Here is a 26,286-nt window from a genome sequence, read left to right as displayed (position 1 = left end):
TAATGATGCATTGTGTAAGAGTGTAAAGCTAATGCTGCTTCATGTTGAGATTTATGTAACTTAGTCTTGGATGCTGGACGGATGAGTTTATGGTATGGCCCTTTCCTTAGATATGCATTCACTGCAGGCAATTTGATTGGTTGATTCAGCATATCATACTGCATTAAAAGTATCACTTTATGAGCCTAAAACTTTGTATGCATGAATCAGTGTGTTAGTGTGTGTGTGAAGCATAAATAGCATGACTAACAGATGTGGAGGAGGGGCTGTGATGCCATGCTGCTATTATAGACCACCTTACATCCTGAATTTTCTGCTCATGCGTATTTCGGGGCATGGGGGCTATCAAAATAGCAGATTAGGTTTATCAAAATGGTCACAAAATGCTCAACACGCACTTCTGCCTAGATAAAGAATCCTACAGAGATTAAACTATTGAATTTTAAGGTTTATATTAGTTCATATACTGCATGTGAGTACAATAAAACGCTCTAAGAGCAGGTGTGAAACACACATTCATGCTACCAAATCTGGCAACTGAAATTATGCTGATTTGATATTTTGCACTTGCGTATGTGTGTCTGTATGCTTTTTTTGTATGCGATACAGAGAGAGAAAACCGAGCAAAAATGATGATGTGTCTAAAATCTAGCCAAAGCACTTTTTCAAACTAATGGGGCCAAAAGTGACATCATCTTGAGTGTGTGATGTGTATCTGTACACCTTGTACTTTAGAATAATAAGGGGAAAAACGTCATAAATCATAAGCAATGATCAATGGGCAAACCGAACACAAGTGCATTTGTTCTTCATCATAACAGAATTTATTGTCAACACAGCAGTTTCAGATAGTGCTAAATGCTAACCTAATGCTAATAAAACCTGAGGACCGGCACCTGGGAAAACTAGCATGGGGTATGTGTTTTCTTCTCTTCTCCTTCTCCATTCAGCTGACTGAGACACAAAAAACAACAAAGACTACACCTCCACCCTACAGCGTTCAGAAAACTCAAAAGAAATACCTTTTGGCATTTGCATTAGAGAGACAGAGGCTAGTATCTCATTACTATAAAGTTTTGAGTCAAAAGTTTCACTCGCTAGTAAATTTCACAAATAATTAATTAAATGGCAAGTGAGACATCTAATTAAATGTAAAAGAAAGAATATATTCCAAAAATCTGTTTTCATTGTTCTCTATACAGAAAAGTGCATGATTGATTTCTGAACAGATCATTTTAGGACAGTTTAATAGCTGCCTGAAACATTAAGTGTGTCTGTGTACTCTTAGAAGTTATCAAGAGTTTATTGTTAGCTCAAAAGGACTTGGAGGCAACATTTTACACAAAGGTCTGACAAAAAAAGGAACACGGAGTGCTACATTTAATCTGAATTTGATTGCTTGTTTTTAAACCCCTTGGCCCGAAACCTCTCTCATCATCGCCCCATCCTCTCTTTTTTCCTCTCTTTCCCCCGCATTCATGTCTGTCCTCCTCTCCTTAATCCAGGTCTATTCCTATCTTGTCCTCTACTCCTTTCAGGGAAGTCATTAATGCAACGGGGACACATGGTGAGCGGTCACTTTAATCTGGAGGGGGATGACGTCTGTGTGTGTGTGTGTGTAGCAAATACCTCTGTGCTCTTAATACTCCAACTGTCTCCTCATTCTTCTCTGTATCTCCCATTCATTATCTCTAATTCATTTCGCATCTCTGTGAACTGACATGCAGCTTTGGTTCCTGATATACATGATCCTGTGACGTTCACTCCTCATCTCATCCTTATACCCCGAAAGGTCCTTTCAAGGACACCCTACTCTTACTGTCTGGCCTTCTGACATCTACCTTCCTCTTAAAGAAAAAAGTGCCCCAGTAAGCATATGAATTTCTGAATCAAGCACTGTAACCTCACGCTCCCGCAGCATCGCAGCATCTGAGCTGTGCAATTACTTAAGATGTGCCCCTGGAAAAAAGATAAAAAGCACATCGCTCCTGGAGAGAATGTTCTGTTCTCTGTCAAACAGCACAAAACCATGTTCATATGATTAACTGGCTCAGAATACAGCTGCTGCACTCAGATATACTCACACATTCTTCCTGGCTGTCAGCTTACATTAAGGAAGCTTATTTGGGGAAATTCCCACCTCCTTTAGATGCACTGTTCGTCTCTCTGACAGAATGTCACTATAGTTTAGTAAACTAGTTTTGACCTAGTTTAGACTCAAATGTGAGGGATTAGATTAAAACTGATTTAAACCATATTCTGTACTGTGTGTGTGTGGTGTATACTGTATATATAAATCATATGTATATATGAACAAACAATATTATTCAGCATTAAATAAAGTTGAAAACAGTTGTGCTTTTTTAATATTTTTGGAAATTGTTACATTTTCCATTCTAGAGAAACAGCATTATGCATGAAATAGAAGTCTTTTGTAACCTTATAAATGTCTTTACTGTCACTTTTGATCAGTTTAATGCGTCCTTACTAAATATAAGTGTAAATTCTTTAAAAGTTTTATTAATTCCATTTTAAAGTTATACATACAAATATAATGTTATATATATATGTTGAGATTATGAGGGACTCAGTTCTCATCCACACACATTAGCAGCAGTGTTCTCACGCTGATTCTCGTGGTGATGTAACTGTCACTGATTAAAATGAGGGTTTCTTTGATTGTCTCCCTCTCTTCCTCGGTCCCCATTTTCTGACTCAGCATCATGACTAAGAGATAAGGTCACCTGACTGCAGTTGCCGTGGAAATTTTTCCCTTCTGCTTCTCTCTGCAGTGGGGGGAGGGGGGGGGGGGGAGGGTTGTGGGGGATGCTGCCAAAGGTTAAAGAAGGATATAGCATTCATGGTGTCAGCCATTTTGTTTTTCAAAAATTCAGAAAAAGCTTTATCAGTAATATGCCACAGACAGTGCTTACTATATTACATTTAAGGGGCATTAAATGTGCCACACAGTTGATTAAACTATAAACTCTGCATCAGATGTTGCCAAAAGCTATTTAGTTAACCTTTTCTGTTTTTTATGCTTACTAACAAGTTATTGAAAACCAAAAATGGAGTTAAAGTAATGCAATTGTAATATCATGTATGTCTTACACTGAAAGTCTATGTCATGCACATTAGCAGTGAAGGATCTGTAGATGGTGGCTCTGACTATTAGAAGGTTGCTGTCTGGAGTACGAAGTGTTCCCAGATACTATAGCCTAGCTGTGATATGTATGCATATGTTTTCTTTAACATATGACATTTGTCTTTTGTAAGAGACATGAATAAGTACTTAAAGGGCATCTGTGATATTTTAAGGTGACAGAATGTGTTTGCTTTGTAAGTTTGACCTTTCCACGGTCACTGAGAGTAAGGTCACATTTTCATTTATTATCTCCATCTTCCTCTCTTTTTATTGAACTTGTTTGTAGTTGTCTGTTCTTTTTAAATGCACTGTAAATGAGTATTCAGTATGAAGCTATTCTTGCAGTCATCGTGTTCATCATACTGTACTCAGTATTGTGGATTTTGCTAATGAATTGAATTAGAGAAACTGTAGTTCAGATTTGAAAAGATAAATTAAGTTAAATAAGGTGTTCAGTATAGGAGAGTGAAGAAAATAGAAGAAGATGTCAATAAAGAGTAATGTATAGAATGAAGTATATATAAATGTGTAATGTATAGTCCATGTAAAAATGAAGCTTAATAGCAAGATATATTTGCCTTTGGTGAAGCATTAGTCATTCTTATTTATATAAGCTACAAAATTTGCTATTTCATTATTCCAGAGTGGAAAAAACAAATACAATTGAGACATGCGCCACAAATAATAAAGAGACCAAAACTGGTGATCTGATAACTGAAAAGTCACGATAAATTATTATATACATAAAACATTAGATTATAATGAAAAAATGGCTAAGATGTTAGGCAGTGTTTAAGTATGAAAGGACCGTTTTCAACATTTGAACATAATGTGCTTCAGAATTACCGCAGTGTCGGGTAGAACTGCAGGAGTGCAGGAGTGCTCTTTCTCTGACAAATTGAATACACGCAATAAATACACAGAAACAACAATAAACCAAACACGTTTACAATACATTAATCATGCAATCACACCGATTATGACTTAGCTTATTCTTAGTCCATTTTATCAAAAACGAGATTATCTCAGAGCACGCGATGATGCTGTGCGACTGTCACCTTAGGAATTCTGCAGTACCGCAGGAGGAGCCTCAGCCGCTTCCGATTGGTGACATGCATCTGCTGCCTACGCGTTGATTGGACAGATGATACGTCGATATTAAAGCTTGCTTGGGTCTATTGGCTGAGAGCGCCAATATGGGCGTTCCTTTGAGAAGCGCATCTCTCACATCTACCGGCGCTTCTTTCGAGGCGGAGTGATGCGACAGCTGCGGTGCTGCGGAGAGACACCAGATCATAAAAAGGTGTCCGTGTGGCTTCGCAGTTTTGCCGGCTTTAATCGCAACAACTAAGAGCATCGCACGAGACCGGCATCCATGCGAAATGCACTGCCTCGCCGTCGAATTTCATTTGACCATTTAGTTTGTTTAATCCTTAACAAGTTGTCAGATTCATTAACTTCATGTTGCAACGAATAACTTGATTTTATATCTTGACGTGAAAGTGCGCGCATTAGGTCCCTCAGCCGAGGTAAACCACCGAATCAAAGTTTTTAAACCAGGTATAAGTTAATTATTCGCCTTTCTGATGACTGCCATTCTCTCTTCGTAAAAGGGTGTCCCTCTCTCCATCACTCCAATATTACCTGAAGAGAACGGACTGACTGCGCAACCATGGGGGTAAGTACGACACCTCTCTTTGACTGCATCGTAGCAAACAGAAAAGGGTTAAAACAATGTTTCAAATGAATTGAAACTTTATTGAGCAGGTTTAAATGCTGAAAAACGCTGCGTCATGTCCTATACTGTCAGATACAAAGTGACAGAATGACATTGACTTAGATGCGGATTTCGAGACTGCGACAGACTGATGGGACAGGACGCTCTGGAAACACACGTCACAGATTAGACATTATACATTTGGCATTGTGATTAAAGTCTGTGAATGACCAGCAGCAAATGCAGAGGAACTGCTTTTCATAACTTTTAGACGCTGTCGTCTTAGTCCGCGCAGACCTGTTTTTATACAGTCTGTGGCGTAGACGCAGATGACGTTACACCTGGCATCTTAATTGAAAGCTTGTCGGTGTTGTGTGAATGATAGTATCTGTACGGTTATTTTAGTAATCTTCACGTGCCAGTTTAATCGGGTTATGCTGGAGACCTTCTATAAGGGCAGCGCTGCGTAATGCTGTCTTTGGCGGATGAATGCGTGATGTATGTTTCTATTCAGAATGTGTATGCTCAGAAGTTGTTTTGTCAGTTCGTTTTGACATGTTTTAGAACTGTTTCTGCCCCCCTTCCCCCCTCCAGCACCCCCATTTCCACCCATTCTTCTGTACTGAGGCTACTCTCAGCAGCGCGCGCCTCCTGTTCTGAACAGTTAATCCGGATGTACTGAATAGGAATTTGAGTCATTGTTGTATTTATGGGCACAGTCGGCATTTCTGGGTGTGTTTTGAGTGACTGTTGTCAACACACACACACACACACACACGCATCGCAAAGCCGGTCCATCGCTGAAGTCCATGCGTCATAATGCGGTTACCCGAAATCTGTACTTCAGACGGCTTATTTCCTGCATCTGTGACATAACTTCACTTGGGTAATCACTGACAGGACAGATTTAATAGATCCAGTTCTGAATCATGAACCCTAATGTTGAATTTGAATAGCGGCCAATGGAGAATCATCAGGTAGGCTGCAGTTTGTAACTGCGTTGGGGTGAAACGAATGTCAGCGAGTGGCGCAGTTTGTCTGATCAGCGAGGCTTTATCGCGCTCGGAGTCACGTGTCTGTATGACGCGCCGAGGAAGCAGCGAGGCGCGGAGAGAATTGATAGCCGTTGCCAGGGAACCGGAGAGCCCGGCTTCAGCTATAAAATATCCGTTAGAAACATTAAACAGCGCAGTACTGAATGTACTGAATGTCACAGACGCGCTGCGGTGACTGCGTCAAAACTGAACCAGCAGCGCTACGCAGACAGTTTTGTGAAGTCATGGATTAATCCTAGCGCTGTGTGAGTTTACCTGGTTAAACAGACATGCTGCTTTCTTAAGCGCAGTTTTCTTTCAGTTTAACGTTCAGACGATTCTGCCGCGCGCCGTGCCGGTTGTGTCGCAGTGATGCTCGCGGCAGTGCACCATCATCATCACCATCATCCCAGCTCTACAGGCCGCTCTCTGCGTCAAACACGAGGCGGAGCCACGCGAGAGGAAATTCCCTGACAACGGTCCTGATACGAAAAGCGAATAGAGGAAATTAAACAAATTTCATAGAGGTCATGAATTCGTGGAGTTCAAATGGTCTCTAAAAGGGATAGTTCACAAGAGTACGACTTTATCATCATATCTTCATGCAGTTCCAACCCTGTATGACTTATTCGAATGTAAAAACATTAAAGGGGTCATATGATGCTTTTAAAAAGATCATTATTTTGTGTAACAGAATATGTTGACATGCTTTAATGTTCAAAAAACATATTATCCTCTATGCCCCGCCTCTCTCAAATGCAAAGTCCCTCCTTCTGACAAGCGCAGTCTGCTCTGATTGGCCAGCTGAACCAGTGCATTGTGATTGGCCGAACACCGCAAGGACATTTTGGAAATATAATTCACCACCTTTCCATAATCATGAGCTTCTTCTATCAAAATAAATGTAAAGACAGTTAATATTGTCCTTAGTTTTACCATCAATTAAAGTCCGAAAGATGAACAGAGTGGTGTGACAAACACACTGATGAAGCTCATATGTGTTTGCAGTACACGAGTCACGGACAGTTAAGACAGCTGACCTGCTCTCTCTCTCTCTCTCTCTCACACACACACACACACACACAATGCGCAAAACTTGTAGCCAAGTCAGAATTACCTCCTCTCCTACACGAAATGGTCGTCTATAAAATGCATCAATGATTCCTAAAATGCATTTTCTTTCAGGAGGCCAAATAAAGTGCTCTTACTTTCACCTCGATACACACAGGATTTCTCTGACATGGCAGGTTTAAACAAGCCATTTTATGGGGGCGAGGCAGAGACTTAACTTTGATAAAGAATATCTCTTTTGATTTGAGACTTTCTCTTTGGAGTGTTACAAGCTCTTGGTGCATGAAGAAGATCTGTGAAGTTGCAAAGACTAAAGGAAAAATTGAAATCACATCATATGACCCCTTTAAAACCCTGTATGACTTTTTTGAATGTAAAAACATTAAAATCATGTAAAACATTAATTTCAGTTATTAAATGTTGAAGTCTTGCCATTTAAAAAGACCAGAAGGAAACAAACACCAAGAATGTGCACAGCTTACTCTATGACTCTACTCTTTATCTACATTTAAATATTGCTTCATTATTAACCCAAGAGAGAGAGAGGGAGAGAACATCTGATGGCATGTTCAGACACGTGATGATGCACAAAACACTTGAAGAAACCTACCTGTAAACGCAACGGGTGGTCACACCAAATGTTCATTTGATTTAGTTAAGAGAAGGTAAATGATTCAAAAAGAATCCTTCTTGTGCAATTCTCCTCTATGCACACTAGACACTTTCCACACACACTGCTGTGTGCACATACTCCCATAAAGACTAAAATATGTGTTTACATGCACTAAAAGTCATCTTGCACTATTCCCCAGCCAGCTGCTTGACTTACAATGTTTTTCTTTCCACATGTGCAGTATTATGTGAAGCATTCGTATAGTTTATATATATTTTCATATTCAGTCTATGTATAGGTAAACATTTATATATAGTATATTCATATTCCAAATCTGTAGGTTAATTTGTGTATATGTACAGTGTTTATGTGTAGCATTTGTATAGTTTGAATGTTGTTTTTAGTTTATATATAGGTAAACATTTATATATAGTATTTAAAGTCAAAATCTGTCAGTAGGTTAGTTTTGTATAGGTAAAGTATTATGTGAAGCATTCGTGTAGTCTGCATTTTTTAGCATGTATATAGGTAAACCTTTATATATACTATATTTATAGTCAAAATCTGTCAGTAGTTTAGTTGTTTATAGGTTTATACTGTTTTACTTCATTGTTGTATGTCTGTATTTATATAGCACCGTGGTCCTGTGAGACACGACATTTTATTTTACTGTTGTTGGTGAAAATACTAATGGGCTAAGACGTTTGCACAGTAGTGTATATAAAGTCTATTGATTGTGTTTTAAATGTAATAATGCATTTAATCAATAAATAATGTTATTCAATGCATGTCCTCTCCGAACATCATGTCCTGAATAAATGGAAATTCTGTATAACATCTTTCAGTTGAGCACATAATCAATAATTAGAACATTTTATAGCTGCCTTTGTATTAATATGACTTTAATATAGGATTGAAATTACAGAAATTATTTTGAACTAATTGATCTTTTTTATATGGAAACACCCCCCACATCATACGCCTCTTATAACTACTGGTTTATGGTACAGTTTCTCAATGTATCAGTGTTATTGGACCACATTTAGAGGTATGAAAGATTTGTTGTTGTTAAAGGTTAAATTTGAAAAGTGCTATTTCTGCACTATGTTTTCACATTTAAGTCAACTTAAAGACAATTCACAAGTGTCTTAGTGACAATTGTCTCTGCATAAAATGACACAATTGGGCTTAAAAGTGTGTTAGGTTTCGTTGTCACATTCTGTCCATTGGACGTCTGTGAGTGGAGAGGATACTCAAGGTCAGATTACCCTCTCCTCCTCTTTCCCCAGTGTTGATGTAGCGTAACTGCCCCCTCAGGTCCATCAGTTGGGACATGTGTGGAGGTGGAAGTTCAGGTTCCACATCCACACCACACCATCATTTATTAATGCATCCTTTGTTGGTAGAGGAGCAGAGAAATAATAGTCCATTTGTGACAGAAGGAATTCTTGGGCAGCTGACCATCGGCTCTGCTTTAACTAAAGCTGTAATGAACAATAAATGTCAGATGTCAGAGAGAACGTGACTAAGTACTAACTAGGGAGTTAAAAATGATAAAATGGCAAGAGAAACTGCTTATGAAGTGTGTACAGTCTGTCTGTGTGAGACAGAATAAAGAGAGGAATCCTTGGACAACACCTTTGAGACGTGAAGAATCTGTGTGTCCTGCTGTGAATGTAGTTTGGGACGGTGATTTATTGTTCCAATCAAGAACATACACACAGATGCCCCACACTCTGGCAAAGCTGCTTGTCTCTGCTTGGCTGAGTGGATGAAGTACAGACAGATGGAGGGATAGAGTAATGGATAGGAAAGAACAGGAGGGGATATAGAGGTAATAATTTAACAAGGAGGATTATAGATTTTGTTCAATGTTGATTTTAGAAAGCGCTGACCAAATTTAATTATATTGCAACAACCACCCCCCACCCTTATTTTATTTTTATTTTACAATCCTTTAAATGTGTGTGTGTGTGTGTGTTTGTTGGTTGAGCTGTGGAAGGGTTATGTGAGGATTCTGTGTAAAGGAATTAATAGTAATCATAGTAATTATTTAATCTCAGTATTCTTTATTAATTTTTTAAGGTTTATTCATTTTTCTGTTGGTTCAAACCAGTGATTCTCAAACTTTTTGGCCTTGTGGCTGAAAAAAAGCAATTGAAACTAGGAGTGTCAAAATATATATACATAAAATAAAATAATAATTCCATTATTCCATTTACTGAACGTTCATCAGGATTTCTAGTCTTTTGTTATAACACAAGTTTTATAAATGATTTTTTTTCTTTACAAGTATCAATTTCTACGCAAAATCTTTTAGTGCTTAAGATAACTAGATTTTTTTTTTTTTTTTTTTTTAATGATTTTACCATGATTTTTGAAGGGATGTGTTAAAATAAGAAATATGGCTTTGGAAATTATTTATTAGATTCTTTTTAATTATAGATTGTTTATTCTGTACTTTGAGGCCCAGATCTAGCCTGGTCTACATCTCACAATGTAACAGATAGTACAGCAAGGTCACTTACACGCACGCACACTCATTCAGTCACAAACTGGATGAAGTGTTCAGTCTTATCTGCTCTTGAACAAGTACTTCATGACTCACACTTTTAAGGTCAGTCCCCAGAGTCAAGCACACAAATACACACTCATGCCAGATCAAAAAGAGCTTTTTATGGATGTATCGACGTGTAAAAGTCATTGACACACTCACAGCAATGTATCACACACCAAACAGCACTCTCAGGGCAGTACTGATGTGTCTGCTGCCATAACAGTCCAATGCTTTAGAGCTGGCACCATGCTGCCTAAAGATCAGGACTAGCTGGACTGAGAAGACAAGGTCTGGCATGGACTCCCTCTGGTCCTGAACATCCTCTCAGGATTTTGCTATAAATCTGGTAGAATTTGAAAGCTGAGACTTTGTTTTACATTAATACTGCCAAAGTACAATGCTCATTGCTATTATAGGGTGACTGGCGCTCTACAAGTAACAAATGCTTTCGAAGACACAAAATATTATTTCCAAGCATACCGTACCTCTGATTATATGACATACAGTTGGATACTTTATGCTAACAATCCCACAAATATTCAAATCAGTTGCCAGGCCACTGCAATTTCTCCCAGTGCTCCCAATCTGGGCCATTTGCATGCACAAAATAGACTATACTCTCAAAATATTATAACTATATACTATATATATATTAACTATATAACTATATATATTATAACTATAATATTCTTGTAACTGCTATGACTTAATTATCATAATTTTGACTTAATTCTCAAAATATTTTGACTTAGGGTTAGGGTTAGGGTTAGACTTTATTCTTGTAATCTTTTTATCATTTTTTATTTGCGTGGCTCTAAAACACCAACAAACTGTAACAAATGGTGTAAAAAGATATGATTTCTATTCAGTTCGATTAAGATGGTTTCGATGGTGGTTTCGTCATTGCCACAAGTTACACTGCTTTCCAAAAGTCTGGGATCGGTAAGATTTTCTGAGTTTTCTTATACTCACAGCTGATATTTTCAAGCAACAGCTGAAAACCCATCTCTTTTGACGCTACTTCATCCTAAATTAAAGAGAGAATAAAACCTTTGTCTTTCTCTTTATTTATTCCTTCCCTTTCTAGCTTGTACTTATGTGAACCATGCCTGAAACTTGGTATTACGAGCACTTCCTGTGTCTGGTTGCCTCTTTAGTTAACAACTATAAGTTGCTTTGGGTAAAAGCATCTGCAAAATGACTGAATGTAAATTTAAAATAAGGTTTCTCTTTTACTATATTTTAAAATATAATTCATTCCTGTGATGGCAAAACTACACATGTAGACTGAATGAGTCCTTCAGTTTCAAGAGCATCAATAATTTGTGAGAAGAGTTCAGGGGACAGACATAAGTCGGTACCAGAGACTGTGTGTGTGTGTTCTGTCTTAGTCAGCTGAAATGTCTTTGTGCTGGCGTGTAATTCCAGCCCATCGTCTCTAGTTCTCTCACAGAGCAGTATGTTATTCTCTGCAAGGAACACTCAGTAATGTTGCCAAAAGAGCACAGTTATATCTCATCAGGAATTAGATAAGCACTGTTACCATTTAATGACATGCAGCTTCTACAGTAGACTTCTACTGTAAACCATACTGTCATTTAAATCACATAAATATAGCAATGATAATGATAAATTACTGTAGATTTGAAGGGTTTTCTCTAAGGTTCAAATAAGTGGCTTTGGCACAAAAAAAAAACTTTACTCACCAGTTTCTAAAGTTACTTGCCAATAAATTTATTATGAACTGAAAATAAAATGTTTTCAATAACAGTGTAAGAATCAGGCCTTTGCAAATGTATGTGACATGAACAATTCAAAGATGAAGTAACTTCCATGGTATAACAACATTTATCTTAGTGGAATATGTATGTTATTTATGTTAATAAATAAATGTTATTTATGTTTATTTTTTTTTATGTACACTTTTCAATGGATCTTCCATTAACAGGTGTGGCAAAAAGATTTAGAAACTGTTCTTCTTGTCTTCCTTTTCTCAGACCCTGTCTGTATGTCTGACAGTGTATCTCTCAACATGAGCTTTACTCAAAGTTAATATTAATCTGATATCTCTAAGAATTTGCCTCAAGTTTGTTTGTGAGAGAAAGAGTATGCTCTGTTCTTAGCCGCAGTGCAGGTATCAGTACAGATCCTTCACATCTAAAGACACACACCTACCATAAAAACAGAAAAAGTATAGAAACATATTACATAGCATATATTATTATTATTTTTTCTTTTTAATCTATTTTCCTCTGACCACAACTCTCGTTATGGGTTTTCCCCGTCTCATTTCTCTCATCGTTCCCTTTGTTCTTTGTGTGTATTCAGCTGTCTTTAATTTGATAGAAACGAAAGAGGACCTGTGTGTACTGTATGTTTGCAGTGTTTCCAAGTATATCTCATCAGTTTTCTTTTTTTTTTACAAGCTTTCACACTGTTATGCCACTATTACAAAGTCAAACTCTAAAAGCTCCTAGATGTGCTTTTAGATGTGCTGTACGATCAGTGTGAGCTGATAGGGGTGATCCTCACTTTCTATTCACTTAATTATTGAGTGGTGTCACCTAGCATACACGCACTGGCTTTTGTCACAGGATCTGTGGCATTGTTGTGTGTCCCATGCAGGCTGGTTAGAAGGTCACTGTGTGTGTGTGTGCGGCTGTGTGTCCGCTTGGTTTTGGGCAGGTGGTGTGATGCTGAGAGTCATCAAGCATTAAAAGCAGCCGCTGACGGCGACAAGCTCACACTGATAGAGCAGCAGGTCAATATCTAATTACCACACAGGAAGTGACACATACTCCTCTGTCTCTCCCTCTCTTTGAATTTCTCTCTTAGTCTGTCAGCTTTCTCTCAGTCCCCACATCTGAAAAGCTCTTTTCTCTTTCCATCTTCTCCCCCATTTTGTTTCTTTTTATCTATCCATCCATCTTCTTCTCTCACGTTCTCATTCTCTTTTAATAGGCATCACCTGGCCATGTGTGTGAGTCTACGTCTTTTGGTCTAAACCAGACGTGTCGGTTCTGTTTTCATTTAGATAAAGAACAAAGCGTGAAAAATTAGATTCAAGATGTTTTGAAGCTCATGCACTCTCTGAAATGTGTTGTGTATGTTCCACTACACATTTTAGACTTTCATGACACTGTAAACTGAAACAGACTCATATTCAACCTAATCAGTGTGTCTTTGATGCACAACAAGAGTCTTTTGATGCCACACTCACTTCATATGAATGACAGAACGATGGGAAGTTCGGTATTCTTTCAGCAAATTGAATGAGGTTAAATTAGCTCTTTGAGGTGACCACACAATCAAGAGCACAAAGGGACAGATCTGTTCGGACACTACCCATGATCCACCATCTGCCAGACCAGTGTTCAAACTGAAAATGACTTGAACTGTTCTTTATTATGATCTCAGTTTCTGTGACTGAATGTTTAAAGTTAATTAACTGGTTATTCTCTGTGTTTTAGTATGGGCGATCGGATAGCTACCGCGTGGCCACCACGCAAGATAAAGATGAAAAAGTTTCTCCAAAGAAGCAGAAGAAGGGGGTCAAGGATCTTGATGATCTGAAAAAAGAAGTCCCCTTGGTAACAATCACACTCACAAAGCAGCGCGGTAGCAATCTTTTGTCTTTTTCTTTTGTTAATTTCACTTTTTACCTTCCATTTCAGACGGAACACAAGATGTCAGTTGAGGAAGTATGCCGGAAATTTCAGACAGACATTGTTCAGGTAAACTCACAAAATTATTTAGTGTATGTTAAAACCAGGTTTCCATGTTTGCTAAAAAAAATTATAAAAAACAAAACAACAACAACAAAAAAACACCCTTTTGCAAATATAAATCTGATGTGTTTAGGTGATTTAAAATATAATAGAGCATAACACACTTATCTGAGTTTATGTCTATGAAGAACAGGTCTTGAGAATGAGTTTTGCAGCACTACGTGTCCACTAGGGAGCACCATATTCTGTTTTATAGATTGGTTTTAACGTTTTGCCTCCCCTGTAGGATGTACTTCTGCTATAATTATGACAAAACTCCTTGTGTTCAAAATTTTAAATTAACAGGAACTAGGAGTATCAATAGGTGCCAGTAGATAAGGATAATGACTGTGATTAATTTCATGATTCAAGAAGTTTCTATAACTGTATATGATACAATTAAAACAACAGTTGTTGACGGAAAAAAATACAAATAAATAGCCTACAATGTCAATGTATAATATTTTTATATATAAGCACTTATTTTAAATAAGGTTCTTGCTTATTTATTTATGTAATAAAAGTTTAACTCTTTTTAATAAGTAGATAATATTAGCTTTAGTTTTATATTTTTGAATAAATCATTTATCTTGGGAATGACTGATGCAACAAACTGCTTATTATTGACCACTAGGGAGCACCGTACACTATATAATACATTAATATTTATTTATGTAATATTTCAAATTACAATTAACAAATAAGAATGTATTTTAAATCATTTCAAGTCATCTTGTCACCTCCATGTATGTTCTCTGAGGCCCCCTGGAAGAGAACCGCTGGTATAATAGACCCTTACTAGTACACAGCATACTTGATATGTTCACTGAGTGAATATTTAAAATAACATTTTACATTTGCACTTGAAAGTAACTTTTGCTCATGATTAATTCAGATTAGTTTTTGCATTGTAGCTACTTAACTTGTAACTGAGTGGCACGACATTGATTTAGTAAATTTAGATAATGACCTCTCTTTCTCTCTTCGCAAAAGGGTTTAACTAATGCAAAGGCTAGAGACTTTCTGGCAAGAGATGGGCCAAATGCTCTGACCCCACCTCCCACAACACCAGAGTGGGTTAAATTCTGCCGTCAGCTGTTTGGAGGTTTCTCCATCTTGCTGTGGACCGGAGCTATTCTCTGCTTTCTGGCCTACGCCATTCAGGCTGCTACCGAAGATGAGCCAGCTGGAGATAACGTGCGTATACATTCCCACACTAGCACCATTAACTACACACATCCTTTTCAACGAATCGATATTGAATATGAATACATGAATAGAATAACTGAATGTGTCTTCTCTGGTCTCCTCTTAGTTGTACCTGGGTATTGTGCTGTCAGCTGTGGTCATCATCACTGGCTGCTTCTCCTACTTCCAGGAGGCAAAGAGCTCCAAGATCATGGAGTCATTTAAAAACATGGTGCCCCAGGTACTGGCGACAATCCTTGCAAATTTAAGGAGTAGTACAATGAGTAGAAAAAACACTCTTTGTATCATGTATCATGTGTAACAAGGACTCCTTAAAATTAAGTGTTACCCACTCTTCTATCCACAGCAAGCGTTAGTAATCCGTGAAGGAGAGAAGATGCAGATCAATGCTGAGGAAGTGGTAGCAGGCGACCTGGTAGAGGTCAAAGGTGGAGACCGAATCCCAGCTGACCTTAGAGTCATCTCTTCTCATGGGTGCAAGGTGTGTGGTTTATAAACCAGTCATTTGTAAATAATTGTACCTGTGTTGCTACCTAGTGGACAACTGTGTGTCTCTACACAGGTGGATAACTCCTCCCTCACCGGCGAATCAGAACCTCAGACGAGATCACCTGACTGCACTCATGACAATCCTCTGGAAACCCGTAACATCGCTTTCTTCTCCACTAACTGTGTGGAAGGTGCAGGATTTTCTACAGTGAAGTGTTGAACCTGTCTACCTATGTAAATGTGAGGTTTAGAAGCGTGACGTTTTTTGTTTCTCTGTCAGGCACTGCTCGTGGTATTGTGGTCTGCACTGGCGATCGCACCGTGATGGGCCGCATTGCCACACTGACTTCAGGACTGGATTCAGGGAAAACCCCCATCGCCAAGGAGATCGAGCACTTTATTCACATCATCACAGGCGTGGCTGTCTTCCTAGGACTGGCTTTCTTCATTCTGTCAATCATTTTGGGTTACTCCTGGTTGGAGGCAGTCATTTTCCTCATCGGAATCATCGTTGCTAATGTGCCTGAGGGTCTGCTGGCTACTGTCACTGTGAGCACATTCAGTAATCTAAGCATTCGAATACCGTTCAGTAAAGTTAGCACAGTGTAACCAGTGCTGTCCAAAAATATTCAGCATGACCAGATAGTTTCCAGAGAAAATTACGCTGAAATGAACATTTAAGTGAATTAAAAACCAGTGTGGACTGATTTCCAGCTAAATTAATCTCATTAACCAGTTCTTTTACAGTGCGTCAGAAATTTTGGAGCCTTTATGTTTTATTTTGTGAAGCTGAAACATTTAGCATGACCAGTGTAGTCTGATTCCTGGGCAAAAGACTAGGATTATTTTTAGTGCATCAAAACATACAGTGGATATATATCTAAATCAGTAAAAAGTAAAAATTATCTTGCAATAATTTAATTTGAATAGATTTTTCATTTATAAACATTTGATATGATCAATTCATAATCATTTGGGAATGGACATTTCTGACTGACCATTCTTAATCTGAACAAACTGCTTCCTGTCACTTATATAAGATGAAAACCAAAGAAGTGCTATCAGCTACTCCAACACAAGCCATTCGTTCCAATAAAACTGAAAGATTATTAATATAGGTGCTTCTTGATAAATTACAATGTCATGGAAAAGTTCATTTATTTCAGTAATTCAACTCAAATTGTGAAACTCGTGTATTAAATAAATTCAGTGCACACAGACTGAAGTAGTTTAAGTCTTTGGTACTTTTAATTGTGATGATTTTGGCTCACAAGCCGAGTTCAGACTTCATGATTTTAGCCCAGTTTTTGGCTCGCCGGCAGGTTTTGAGAAATTGCAGACAAATGCCCGAAATCACAGGCAAATCGGTGCTTGTTCACACGTGTGACAATCACGCAGTGTGACGCGATCTGAGAGAATTGCAGACGAGTCGATGATGCCCTTGAGATATTTGGCATGCTAAATATCTGGACCTGTCTGTGATTCAAAATCATGCTGTGTGAAAAGTGTTCTGACTGAAAAACTACATCGGTGATGACCGATAAGATACAGAGCAGCGGGGAGTTCTTGGAGGAGTTATTGAGTACAATATCCTCGCGTCTCCCCAACCATTTCCTCCTCCATGTTCTTCTTTTCTTTTTCTTGTTTTCACTGCAAATCAGCGAACAGGCAATTTGTATTGCAAGCTTCTTGCGGGCTACCATTTTTAATAATAATTCCAGTCTCACGTGAGAACTCGGTCTTGCATGCGTGGTACCACGTTGTTTCCTTGTCACATCACGCGTGTGTTTGGTTGTGAAACATAGTTTGCGTGCAAGACAGAGTTGTCTGTGATTCTTTTTATTGTAAAGTCATGCGGTGTGAAACCTTCTGTCGCTGATCCATCGTGCAGTGTGAACACAGCAGTGACTGAATGCTGGCCAAGATAGTCATGCAGTGTGAAAAGAACAGTGGCCCGACTACTTTGAAAATCGTGCAGTCTGAACTCGGCTTAACAAAAACCCACCAATTCACTATCTCAACAAATTAGAGTACTTCGTAAGTCCAATAAAAAAATTACTACTTTTAGTGAATTGTTGGCCTTCTGGAAAGTATGTTCATTTACTGTACATGTACTGAATACTTGGGAGTGTCTCCCTTTGCTTTAATTATTGACTCAATTCGGCCTAACATAGAGGTGATCAGTTTGTGGCACTGCTAAGCTGACATGCAAGCCCAGGTTTCTTTGACAGTGGCCTTCAGCTCATCTGAATTTTTTTGGTCTCTTGTTTCTCATCTTCCTCTTGACAATAACCCATAGATTCTCTATGGGGATAAGTTCTGGTGAGTTTGCTGGCCAGTCAAGCACACCAACACCATGGTCATTTAACCAACTTTTGGTGTTTTGGCAGTGTGGGCAGGTGCCAAATCCTGCTGGAAAATGAAATCAGCATCTTCAAAAAGCTGGTCAGCAGAATTAAGCATGAAGTGCTCCAAAATTGATTGGTAAACTGGTGAAGTGATTTTGGTTTTCAAAAAACACGATGGACCAACACCAACAGATGACATTGCACCCCAATTGATTCAGACTGAGGAAACTTAACACTGGAACTCAAGCAGCTTGGGCTATGAGCTTCTCCACCCTTCCTCCAGACTCTAGGACCTTGATTACAAAAATACAAAACTTGCTCTCATCTGAAAAGAGGACTTTGGACCACTGGGCAACAGTCCAGTTCTTCTCCTTAGCTCAGGTAAGACACTTCAGGAGTGGCTTAACAAGAAGAACACGACAACTTTATCCAAATTCCTTGACATTTCTGTGTGTGGTGGCTCTCGATGCCTTAACCCCAGCCTCAGTCCATTCCTTGTAAATCTCACTCAAATTCTTGAATCGATTTTGCTTGACAATCCCCATAGGGCTGCGGCTCTCTTGGTTTGTTGTGCATCTTTTTCTTTCACACTTTTTCCTTCCTCTCAACTTTCTGATGACATGCTTAGATACAGCACTCTTTGAACAGCAATGAATATTTGTGGCTTACCCTCCTTGTGAAGAATGTCAATGATTGTCTTCTAGACAACTGTCAGGTCAACAGTCTTCCTCGTGATTGTGTAGCCTAGTGAACCAAACTGAGAGACCATTTTGAAGGCTCAGGAAACCTTTGCAGGTGTTTTGAGTTGATTAGCTGATTGGCATGTCACTATATTCTAATTAGTTAAGATATTGAATTGGTGGGTTTTTGTTAAAAGTGAGCCAAAATAATCACAATTAAAAGATCAAAGACTTAAACTACTTCAATCTGTGTGCATTGGACTTAATACATACGTTTCACAATTTAAGTTGAATTACTGAAATAATTTTCCACGACATTCTAATTTATTGAGAAGCACCTGTAGAATCGAAAGCAGCACTAATTCGTATGAGACGAACTGGAATAATTTTTTTATTCCTAAATGTAATTTAATCAACATCTCTCTTATGTCTCTTTAATCTCAGGTGTGTCTCACACTGACGGCGAAGCGTATGGCTCGGAAGAATTGCCTGGTTAAGAATCTCGAAGCCGTAGAGACACTAGGATCCACCTCAACTATCTGCTCAGATAAGACTGGAACTCTGACCCAGAATCGAATGACTGTTGCACACATGTGGTTTGACAACCAGATCCATGAAGCTGACACCACTGAAGATCAGTCTGGTTTGTTCTTTTCTTCTTATGCAGAGCCTAATGGTGATCTGGTCTTGCCCACTTTATGACACCAGTGTTTCCCTCCAGAGTCTAAGTTGGTCTCTTTCTGCAGGTGCATCATTTGATAAGAGCTCAGTGACGTGGGTGTCTCTGGCCCGTGTGGCGGCTCTGTGTAACAGGGCTGTGTTTCAGGCGGGACAAGATCCTCTGCCTATCCTAAAGAGGGATGTGGCAGGTGATGCCTCTGAGTCTGCCCTGCTCAAGTGTATCGAGCTTTCCTGTGGCTCAGTCAAGAAGATGAGAGAGAAAAATAAGAAAGTAGCCGAAATCCCATTCAACTCCACCAACAAATACCAGGTTTGTCATCCGTTACTGATTTTCAAAATCAAACAGAAAATATCAGTATGAGTTACATCAATGGAAAAGCTGAGGTTAAACAAACAAACAATAGCACATAGTGTAGTGCAAATACGGTTGCTGTTGTTGTTGTGAAAATACTGGAACTAAATATTGTTTGGTTCTGATAAAAGACTAAATGTAAATCTGAAATTGTTTTTTTAAACCTCTGCAGCATGTCAAAAATAGAAGTGGGGTATTTTCAAAATTTTAGTCAAGCTCAGTCATCCCTCTTTCCATATTTCCCCAGCTGTCCATTCATGAGACAGAAGACCCCAATGATAACCGCTACCTGTTGGTGATGAAAGGGGCGCCAGAGCGCATCCTAGATCGGTGTTCCACTATCATGCTGCAGGGTAAAGAGCAGCCAATGGATGAGGAGATGAAGGAGGCCTTCCAGAACGCCTACCTGGAGCTTGGAGGTCTTGGGGAGCGAGTGCTTGGTGGGTACATATGGTATTATTACACAACTCTCCAGAATACTCAAATCCTATTGGTTAGTCACGGCATTCTAGGTCAAATATTTTTGTATAATGATCACTAAACTGTATAACTGACTGTTAGCACTGTGGTTTCTTTCTTTCTTTCCACAGGATTCTGCCATGTCTTGATGCCTGAGGACCAGTACCCAAAAGGCTTTGCCTTTGACACAGAAGATGTGAATTTCCATACAGACAACCTTTGCTTTATAGGTCTGATGTCCATGATCGACCCGCCTCGTGCTGCCGTGCCTGACGCAGTGGGAAAGTGCCGTTCTGCTGGAATCAAGGTCATTATGGTGACCGGAGATCACCCCATCACTGCCAAGGCCATCGCCAAGGGTGTGGGCATCATCTCAGAGGGTAACGAGACTGTGGAAGACATTGCTGCCCGCCTCAACATCCCCGTCAGTCAGGTCAATCCCAGGTAATACAATGACCAGCACTGTAAAAGCACATCACATATCAACATGCATTAACGGTACGGTCAGATTAGTTTAATTTCATGTCCAAAAAAGGTGTCATTGTCAGTCAATTATATAATGATGAATGAAGCACAACTCACACAGAAATCACCTCCAAACCAAGCAGTTTCTATTGGTCAACACGGCCAACTTGAACCTATTGCAAAATCTGTATGCCAAAATATTTCACCCTTTTAAAATATTGGATTTTGTCTGTAAAGATTTGACAAAGTTATTTATATATTTACCAGCATTTATTGTTGGTTTCAGGGATGCCAAAGCTTGTGTGATTCATGGAACAGATCTGAAGGACTATTCTCAGGAGCAAATAGACGAAGTTCTGCAGAATCACACTGAGATTGTGTTTGCCAGGACGTCTCCTCAGCAAAAACTGATCATTGTAGAGGGTTGCCAGCGGCAGGTAAACGCACACGCTGGTATTCAAGATGGTTTGTGGTCCTTTGTAATATGAATAAAGTACTTTTTTTTTTCTATACATGTCCTGTTTGTTTTTCTGTCACTTAGGGAGCCATTGTGGCTGTAACAGGTGATGGTGTGAATGACTCTCCAGCCCTGAAGATGGCTGATATTGGTGTTGCCATGGGCATTGCTGGGTCTGATGTGTCTAAACAGGCTGCTGACATGATTCTGCTGGACGACAACTTTGCCTCCATTGTTACTGGAGTAGAAGAAGGTGAGTAAGACAAGAAAAGACTATTGAATAGGAGGACAGGACTGATGTTGTCAAACAAAATATATCAATGAACTTCTCCCCATTCAGGCCGACTTATCTTTGATAATTTGAAGAAGTCTATTGCGTACACCCTGACCAGCAACATCCCTGAGATCACCCCCTTCCTGTTCTTCATTATTGTCAATATCCCTCTGCCCCTGGGCACCATCACCATCCTCTGCATCGACCTGGGAACTGACATGGTAAGCACTAAAATAATAAAAGAACAATAGGAAAAATAATGACCTACTCTCAGACCAATATTCACAATAATTTACCCATTCACAGAAACTTGACTTTATATGTACCTCCACAGGTACCTGCTATTTCCCTAGCTTATGAAGCTGCTGAGAGTGACATCATGAAGAGGCAGCCCAGGAACCCTAAGAGAGACAAACTTGTGAACGAGCGTCTCATCAGCATTGCTTATGGACAAATTGGTTAGTCACAAACAACTTTGAAACTGTTTGCTTTGGTACTAAAAAGAGAAACTGTTTGCTGTGCTACTCCGCTTTGCATCATGGTCACATCACCACCTCAGGTGTGCATTATTTTTCTAATAATTAAATGGCCCATCATCAATTATTCAGCTTATACTCTGGTTACCACACCTGAAAACACTGATCAGATTATATTTCTCAAGGCATTTGTCCGCTTTTTGTACTTAAAACGCTATTGTGAGTAGGATTCATTTCTCCCACATCTCATCCAACGCCTTTGCTAATTCCAAAACTTGTGTTTTGAGTTGATTAGCTGATTTGCAAGTCACAAATTTAATGATTCAACTACCCATCACAGACTTACAAGCTCCTGAATGAATCAGCCATTCAGGCGAGGCTAGGCGCATCTCGAACAAGCCTATGATTCTGTGCCAAACTGCGTGACTTGCTGCCACCTACTGGCAGGTTTAGTTACATTTTTTAAGTATCCTTCGTGTTGTTTAAATCATTTCAGTCAATCAATCAATCAATATTTCTTTTTTTTCAAGATGTTATATTTAAAATATTAATTTCATAAGATTGTCATGAATTTAAAACATCTATGTCACCTCTAAGCCTAATTAAACTTCTGTAAATACCTAGCCTGTATGCCACTTTTGTCTTCTTCTGTGCCACCTCTGTAATGCAAATTAATGATTTCCTTTGATTGGTAATTTCTTATTCTGCTTGTTCTTATTTTTATTGTTCGAATTAGAAATAATGCAGATATTAAAATTAATTATAATTAAGTTATTAGACAGAGCAAGAGAGAGAAAGAGGGGGACAGAAAGAGAGAGAGAGCGTAGCTATATTACCTCTGAGTCTGTGTCAAAACATGTAAATGATCTGTTGTTTTTATCATATTGCTTACTATATCTATGTGGGTTTTGGTTATTGTGCTGTTGTAAGACCCTTGAAATAACAGAAATCCCTTTATTTAACTATTATATAATTTTGTAAATTGAATATTTTATTTTATAAATCTGTCGTGAATATTAAATTGTGCAGGCATCTGCTCAAAAAAAGAAAAAGAAAAAGTAAGCATGTGTTTGTGTGTGTAGGTATGATCCAGGCTTTGGGTGGTTTCTTCAGCTATTTTGTGATTCTGGCTGAGAATGGCTTCCTTCCTTCACTGCTCGTGGGTATCAGACTCAACTGGGATGACCGCTCAATGAATGACCTGGAGGACAGTTACGGACAGCAGTGGGTGAGTGTTTTAGATGTCACGCTTGTCTCGAAGGTTTAAAGACGTTTCCCTGCACGTTGTAAGATTGTGTGTTCATGATCCCCAGACATACGAGCAGAGGAAGATCGTCGAGTTTACATGTCACACAGCGTTCTTTGTCAGTATTGTGGTTGTACAATGGGCTGATGTCATCATCTGCAAGACTAGACGTAATTCAGTATTCCAGCAGGGCATGAAGTGAGTTCAGGAAGTGTGGGTACATTTACATGTTTAAATCAATGAGAACATATGATCTAACTGTGTTTGTCCTTTTACAGGAATAAGATTCTGATCTTTGGGCTGTTTGAAGAAACAGCTCTGGCTGCATTCCTCTCATACTGCCCAGGCATGGATGTGGCCCTCAGGATGTACCCGCTCAAGTGAGATCAACACACACACACACACACACACATGTACAAATGCATACATGAAAATGGATTTGCCAGTTACTAGCACACATCCAGATCCAACTCTAGGGTCAGTTAGGTTTTTCTCTTTGTTTTGAAAGGAATGAATCATTTTAATCAGCAAGGAAGAACAAAAATGACAAGAAAGACTTCAGTGTTCTATTTCAAATTAAAAGTATTCAGATAGGAATTCCTGCTCCTCATGTTTCTTGAATATGGGGTGTAAAAATGCATAAATGCATTGATATGAAAATGAATCATACAGTAGCAAAAGAATCTGAAACTGATTCAGATTTCATGATTCATTTTATTAGTAAATAGGCTATTTAATTATTAGGTCAGTAATAAATACACTCATTTGAAATGTACATACAGTATATCACATGATCCAAATGTTAAGGTTCCATAATCTTTTATATGAAGTTTATGGTACTCAAAGTATTCTGCGATTTAAAACAGTCTCTCTTTTCATCTGTCTCTCTCATCTCCAGGCCGAGCTGGTGGTTCTGTGCTTTCCCATACAGTTTCTTAATCTTTGTTTATGATGAGGTCCGAAAGCTGCTCCTGCGCCGGAACCCCGGTGGTACGTGTCCCTTCATACCGTCCCAAAGACACATGCACAAAATTACACACTTCTTACGAATATATCTTGCATAAAGCCCCCGATTTGGATCATTAAATGTCCTTGTTTGCATCGGGGATGTGCAGCATTTCTCAAAGTGATTAATGCATTTTTCTGTCTTTGTTTTTTTTTTTTTTTGCAGGATGGGTGGAAAGGGAGACATATTACTGATCAACAAATCTTCTTTGATCACATTCCTACATCTTCCATTTTGTTCTGCTACTTCTCTTCTCAAACAAGACGCAAACCATCCACTCCCGCCGTCCAGCAGCTTTAAGCCAATAGCACGTCTCTCTCCAAAGAGGAAACCACAAAGCACCTTCCACACTCTCAAATGTTCACCTCAAGCCCCCCATTTCCTATAATAATCTTTGCATGTATTTTCACACGGCTGTGTACATAAAGTCCTCTATATACCTAAAGCGGGCAGCTGCATAATCATTATGTAGATACGAAAGGAGATTTTGACGCAAAAAAGGGAGTATGTACGCCCGCCTACTAAAAAAGGCCGTCCCTTCACCACTCCTTTACATCCATGCCTTTTCCCTCAACCTATCCTCCATTCACACACGCATACAGACATCATACAAAACCTGTTGTTGGATCCCAACGCACACACTAAACTGTTAACATAGGAACGTTGACTTATTTCACTCATGTTTTGTCAGTAATTGTGCTTGTTAATTGATTTGTGTTCTTTAATCACTAATGGAGGTGGTTTTGGTGGCTTTGTTTATATATATTTTGTTTTCTACTTAAGTTTGACATTGGAATCCTCTTACTCTCACTGACGTTCTTTTGCTGTCTTTGTGTGCTTGTTTGACCGCTACAATAACCCCAAATGCTCTCAGTCTCTGTGTTGTAGGGAAAATGTAAACAATACCACATCTGATTAAATGAATAAAGACATATCTTGGCAGATAGAAACACTGAAAAACAGTAAAAAAGATTCTCTTGTATGTTTGAAGTCACATGATTGAAACAAAAGAATTCAGTTTCCTGACAGGTTCTGTACAGAAAACTAGTATGATGTTGACAGCATCTCTGGAATAAAATCAACCATCATTGTGAACCGAAACACACCAGGTTCTGTTTGGTATGAAGCAGTATCAGGTCTGGTTGTCTGTCTGTCTGTCTGTGTGTGTGTGTCTGTGTCTGTGTGAGTGTGTCTGTGTCTGTGTCTGTGTCTGTGTGTGTGTGTGTGTGTGTGTGAGTGGAGGGACAGTGCGTTGTTGCAGTCTAACAGATGTGTGAATACTGAAACTAAAGATAAGGACACAACTACTGGTAGAAACATGAATCTGAAAGGTCAAATCCAATAAAACGTCTAGTACATTTAATACTACCAAGTGATGTCTGTCTCTTCATTTCCCTTTTTCAACTCTTACTGAATCACATGTAGTTAAGTGTTGTTAGTGTAAATAAAAAAATATATATAAATGTGTTTTCTGTAAGCTGAGATCAAATACATATGAAAAAACTACTAGAAATAAGTTAAAAGTACTAAAATTACTAAAACAAAAACTGAAATAAAAATGAATGCAAAACAGATTTTTTTAAAATGTCTAAAAAACACATGAAATCATTGAATCTTAAAAACTAAAATGAAAACAATTTCAAAATATTTATAAATACTATCTTAATACCAAACCAACACAGATGCAGATAAGAAAGGTGAATTTTTGACGTTGCTGTTCTCTACTAGTTTTAAAACAGATTCTACAATTTTGTAGTGTTACATTTCTTTCCAAAGTCATTATCTTTTACCAGCCCTCTACATTGCGAGTAAATCACTTGCATATGCGACTCTTCAGTATGGGCGACTAAATGATGTCCAATATTAGCCAATGGCTAGTAAATTCTCAGATTTTACTCGCCGGTGTGTGAGTTGGAGGATAAGTATATGTTTAGCACGTGCACACGCACACATACAAGGCGTTTCTCAATGTCAAGGATACTTCCTTGGTAGGACCATAGACAGTAAAAGAAATGGACACAGCGACCCCATTGGAACTCAATTGAGACAAATGAAGCCCAGTTTTAGCGTTTTTTAGCACTTCCGTTTCTGACTCGCAGACTCAAACGAAGCTTGACGACGTCAGCAACCTGTCTGACAGATGTAAACCTTCTAGTGGCTGTGCGTGCAAACTGCCATCGTTAATCTTGCAGAGACGGCGAGCTTGAGCGGGGAGTTCTTTGTCGTGAGTGAGTAGGAGT

General features: G+C 38.8%; 1 protein-coding gene across 1 annotated transcript; it reads left to right on the top strand.

Moving 5' to 3' along the window:
- Nucleotides 1-4,406: 4,406 nt before the first annotated feature.
- Nucleotides 4,407-25,414, top strand: LOC113060017 (sodium/potassium-transporting ATPase subunit alpha-3-like). The gene is made up of 22 exons (XM_026228783.1): nt 4,407-4,674; nt 4,759-4,823; nt 13,608-13,727; nt 13,812-13,871; nt 14,898-15,101; nt 15,220-15,333; nt 15,460-15,594; nt 15,676-15,793; nt 15,883-16,151; nt 19,075-19,273; nt 19,377-19,621; nt 19,911-20,103; nt 20,254-20,566; nt 20,874-21,024; nt 21,129-21,297; nt 21,385-21,539; nt 21,653-21,776; nt 22,877-23,022; nt 23,108-23,238; nt 23,319-23,420; nt 23,939-24,030; nt 24,212-25,414. The coding sequence occupies exons 2-22, from the start codon at nt 4,818-4,820 to the stop codon at nt 24,238-24,240; spliced, it is 3,075 nt and encodes a 1,024-aa protein (XP_026084568.1). The 5' UTR covers nt 4,407-4,674; nt 4,759-4,817; the 3' UTR covers nt 24,241-25,414.
- The last annotated feature ends 872 nt before the right edge of the window (nt 25,415-26,286 follow it).

The sequence above is a fragment of the Carassius auratus genome, chromosome 41 (assembly GCF_003368295.1).
Source record: "Carassius auratus strain Wakin chromosome 41, ASM336829v1, whole genome shotgun sequence".
NCBI classification, from domain to species: Eukaryota; Metazoa; Chordata; class Actinopteri; order Cypriniformes; family Cyprinidae; genus Carassius; species Carassius auratus.
This window is presented reverse-complemented; position numbering and strand designations above follow the sequence as displayed.

Excerpts from the sequence above, each read along its gene's own strand:
- LOC113060017 (XM_026228783.1), top strand. Across the intron at positions 15,102-15,219 it reads ATGAGCCAGCTGGAGATAAC|TTGTACCTGGGTATTGTGCT; the intron begins GTGCGTATACAT and ends GTCTCCTCTTAG. Across the intron at positions 23,023-23,107 it reads ACAGTTACGGACAGCAGTGG|ACATACGAGCAGAGGAAGAT; the intron begins GTGAGTGTTTTA and ends CATGATCCCCAG.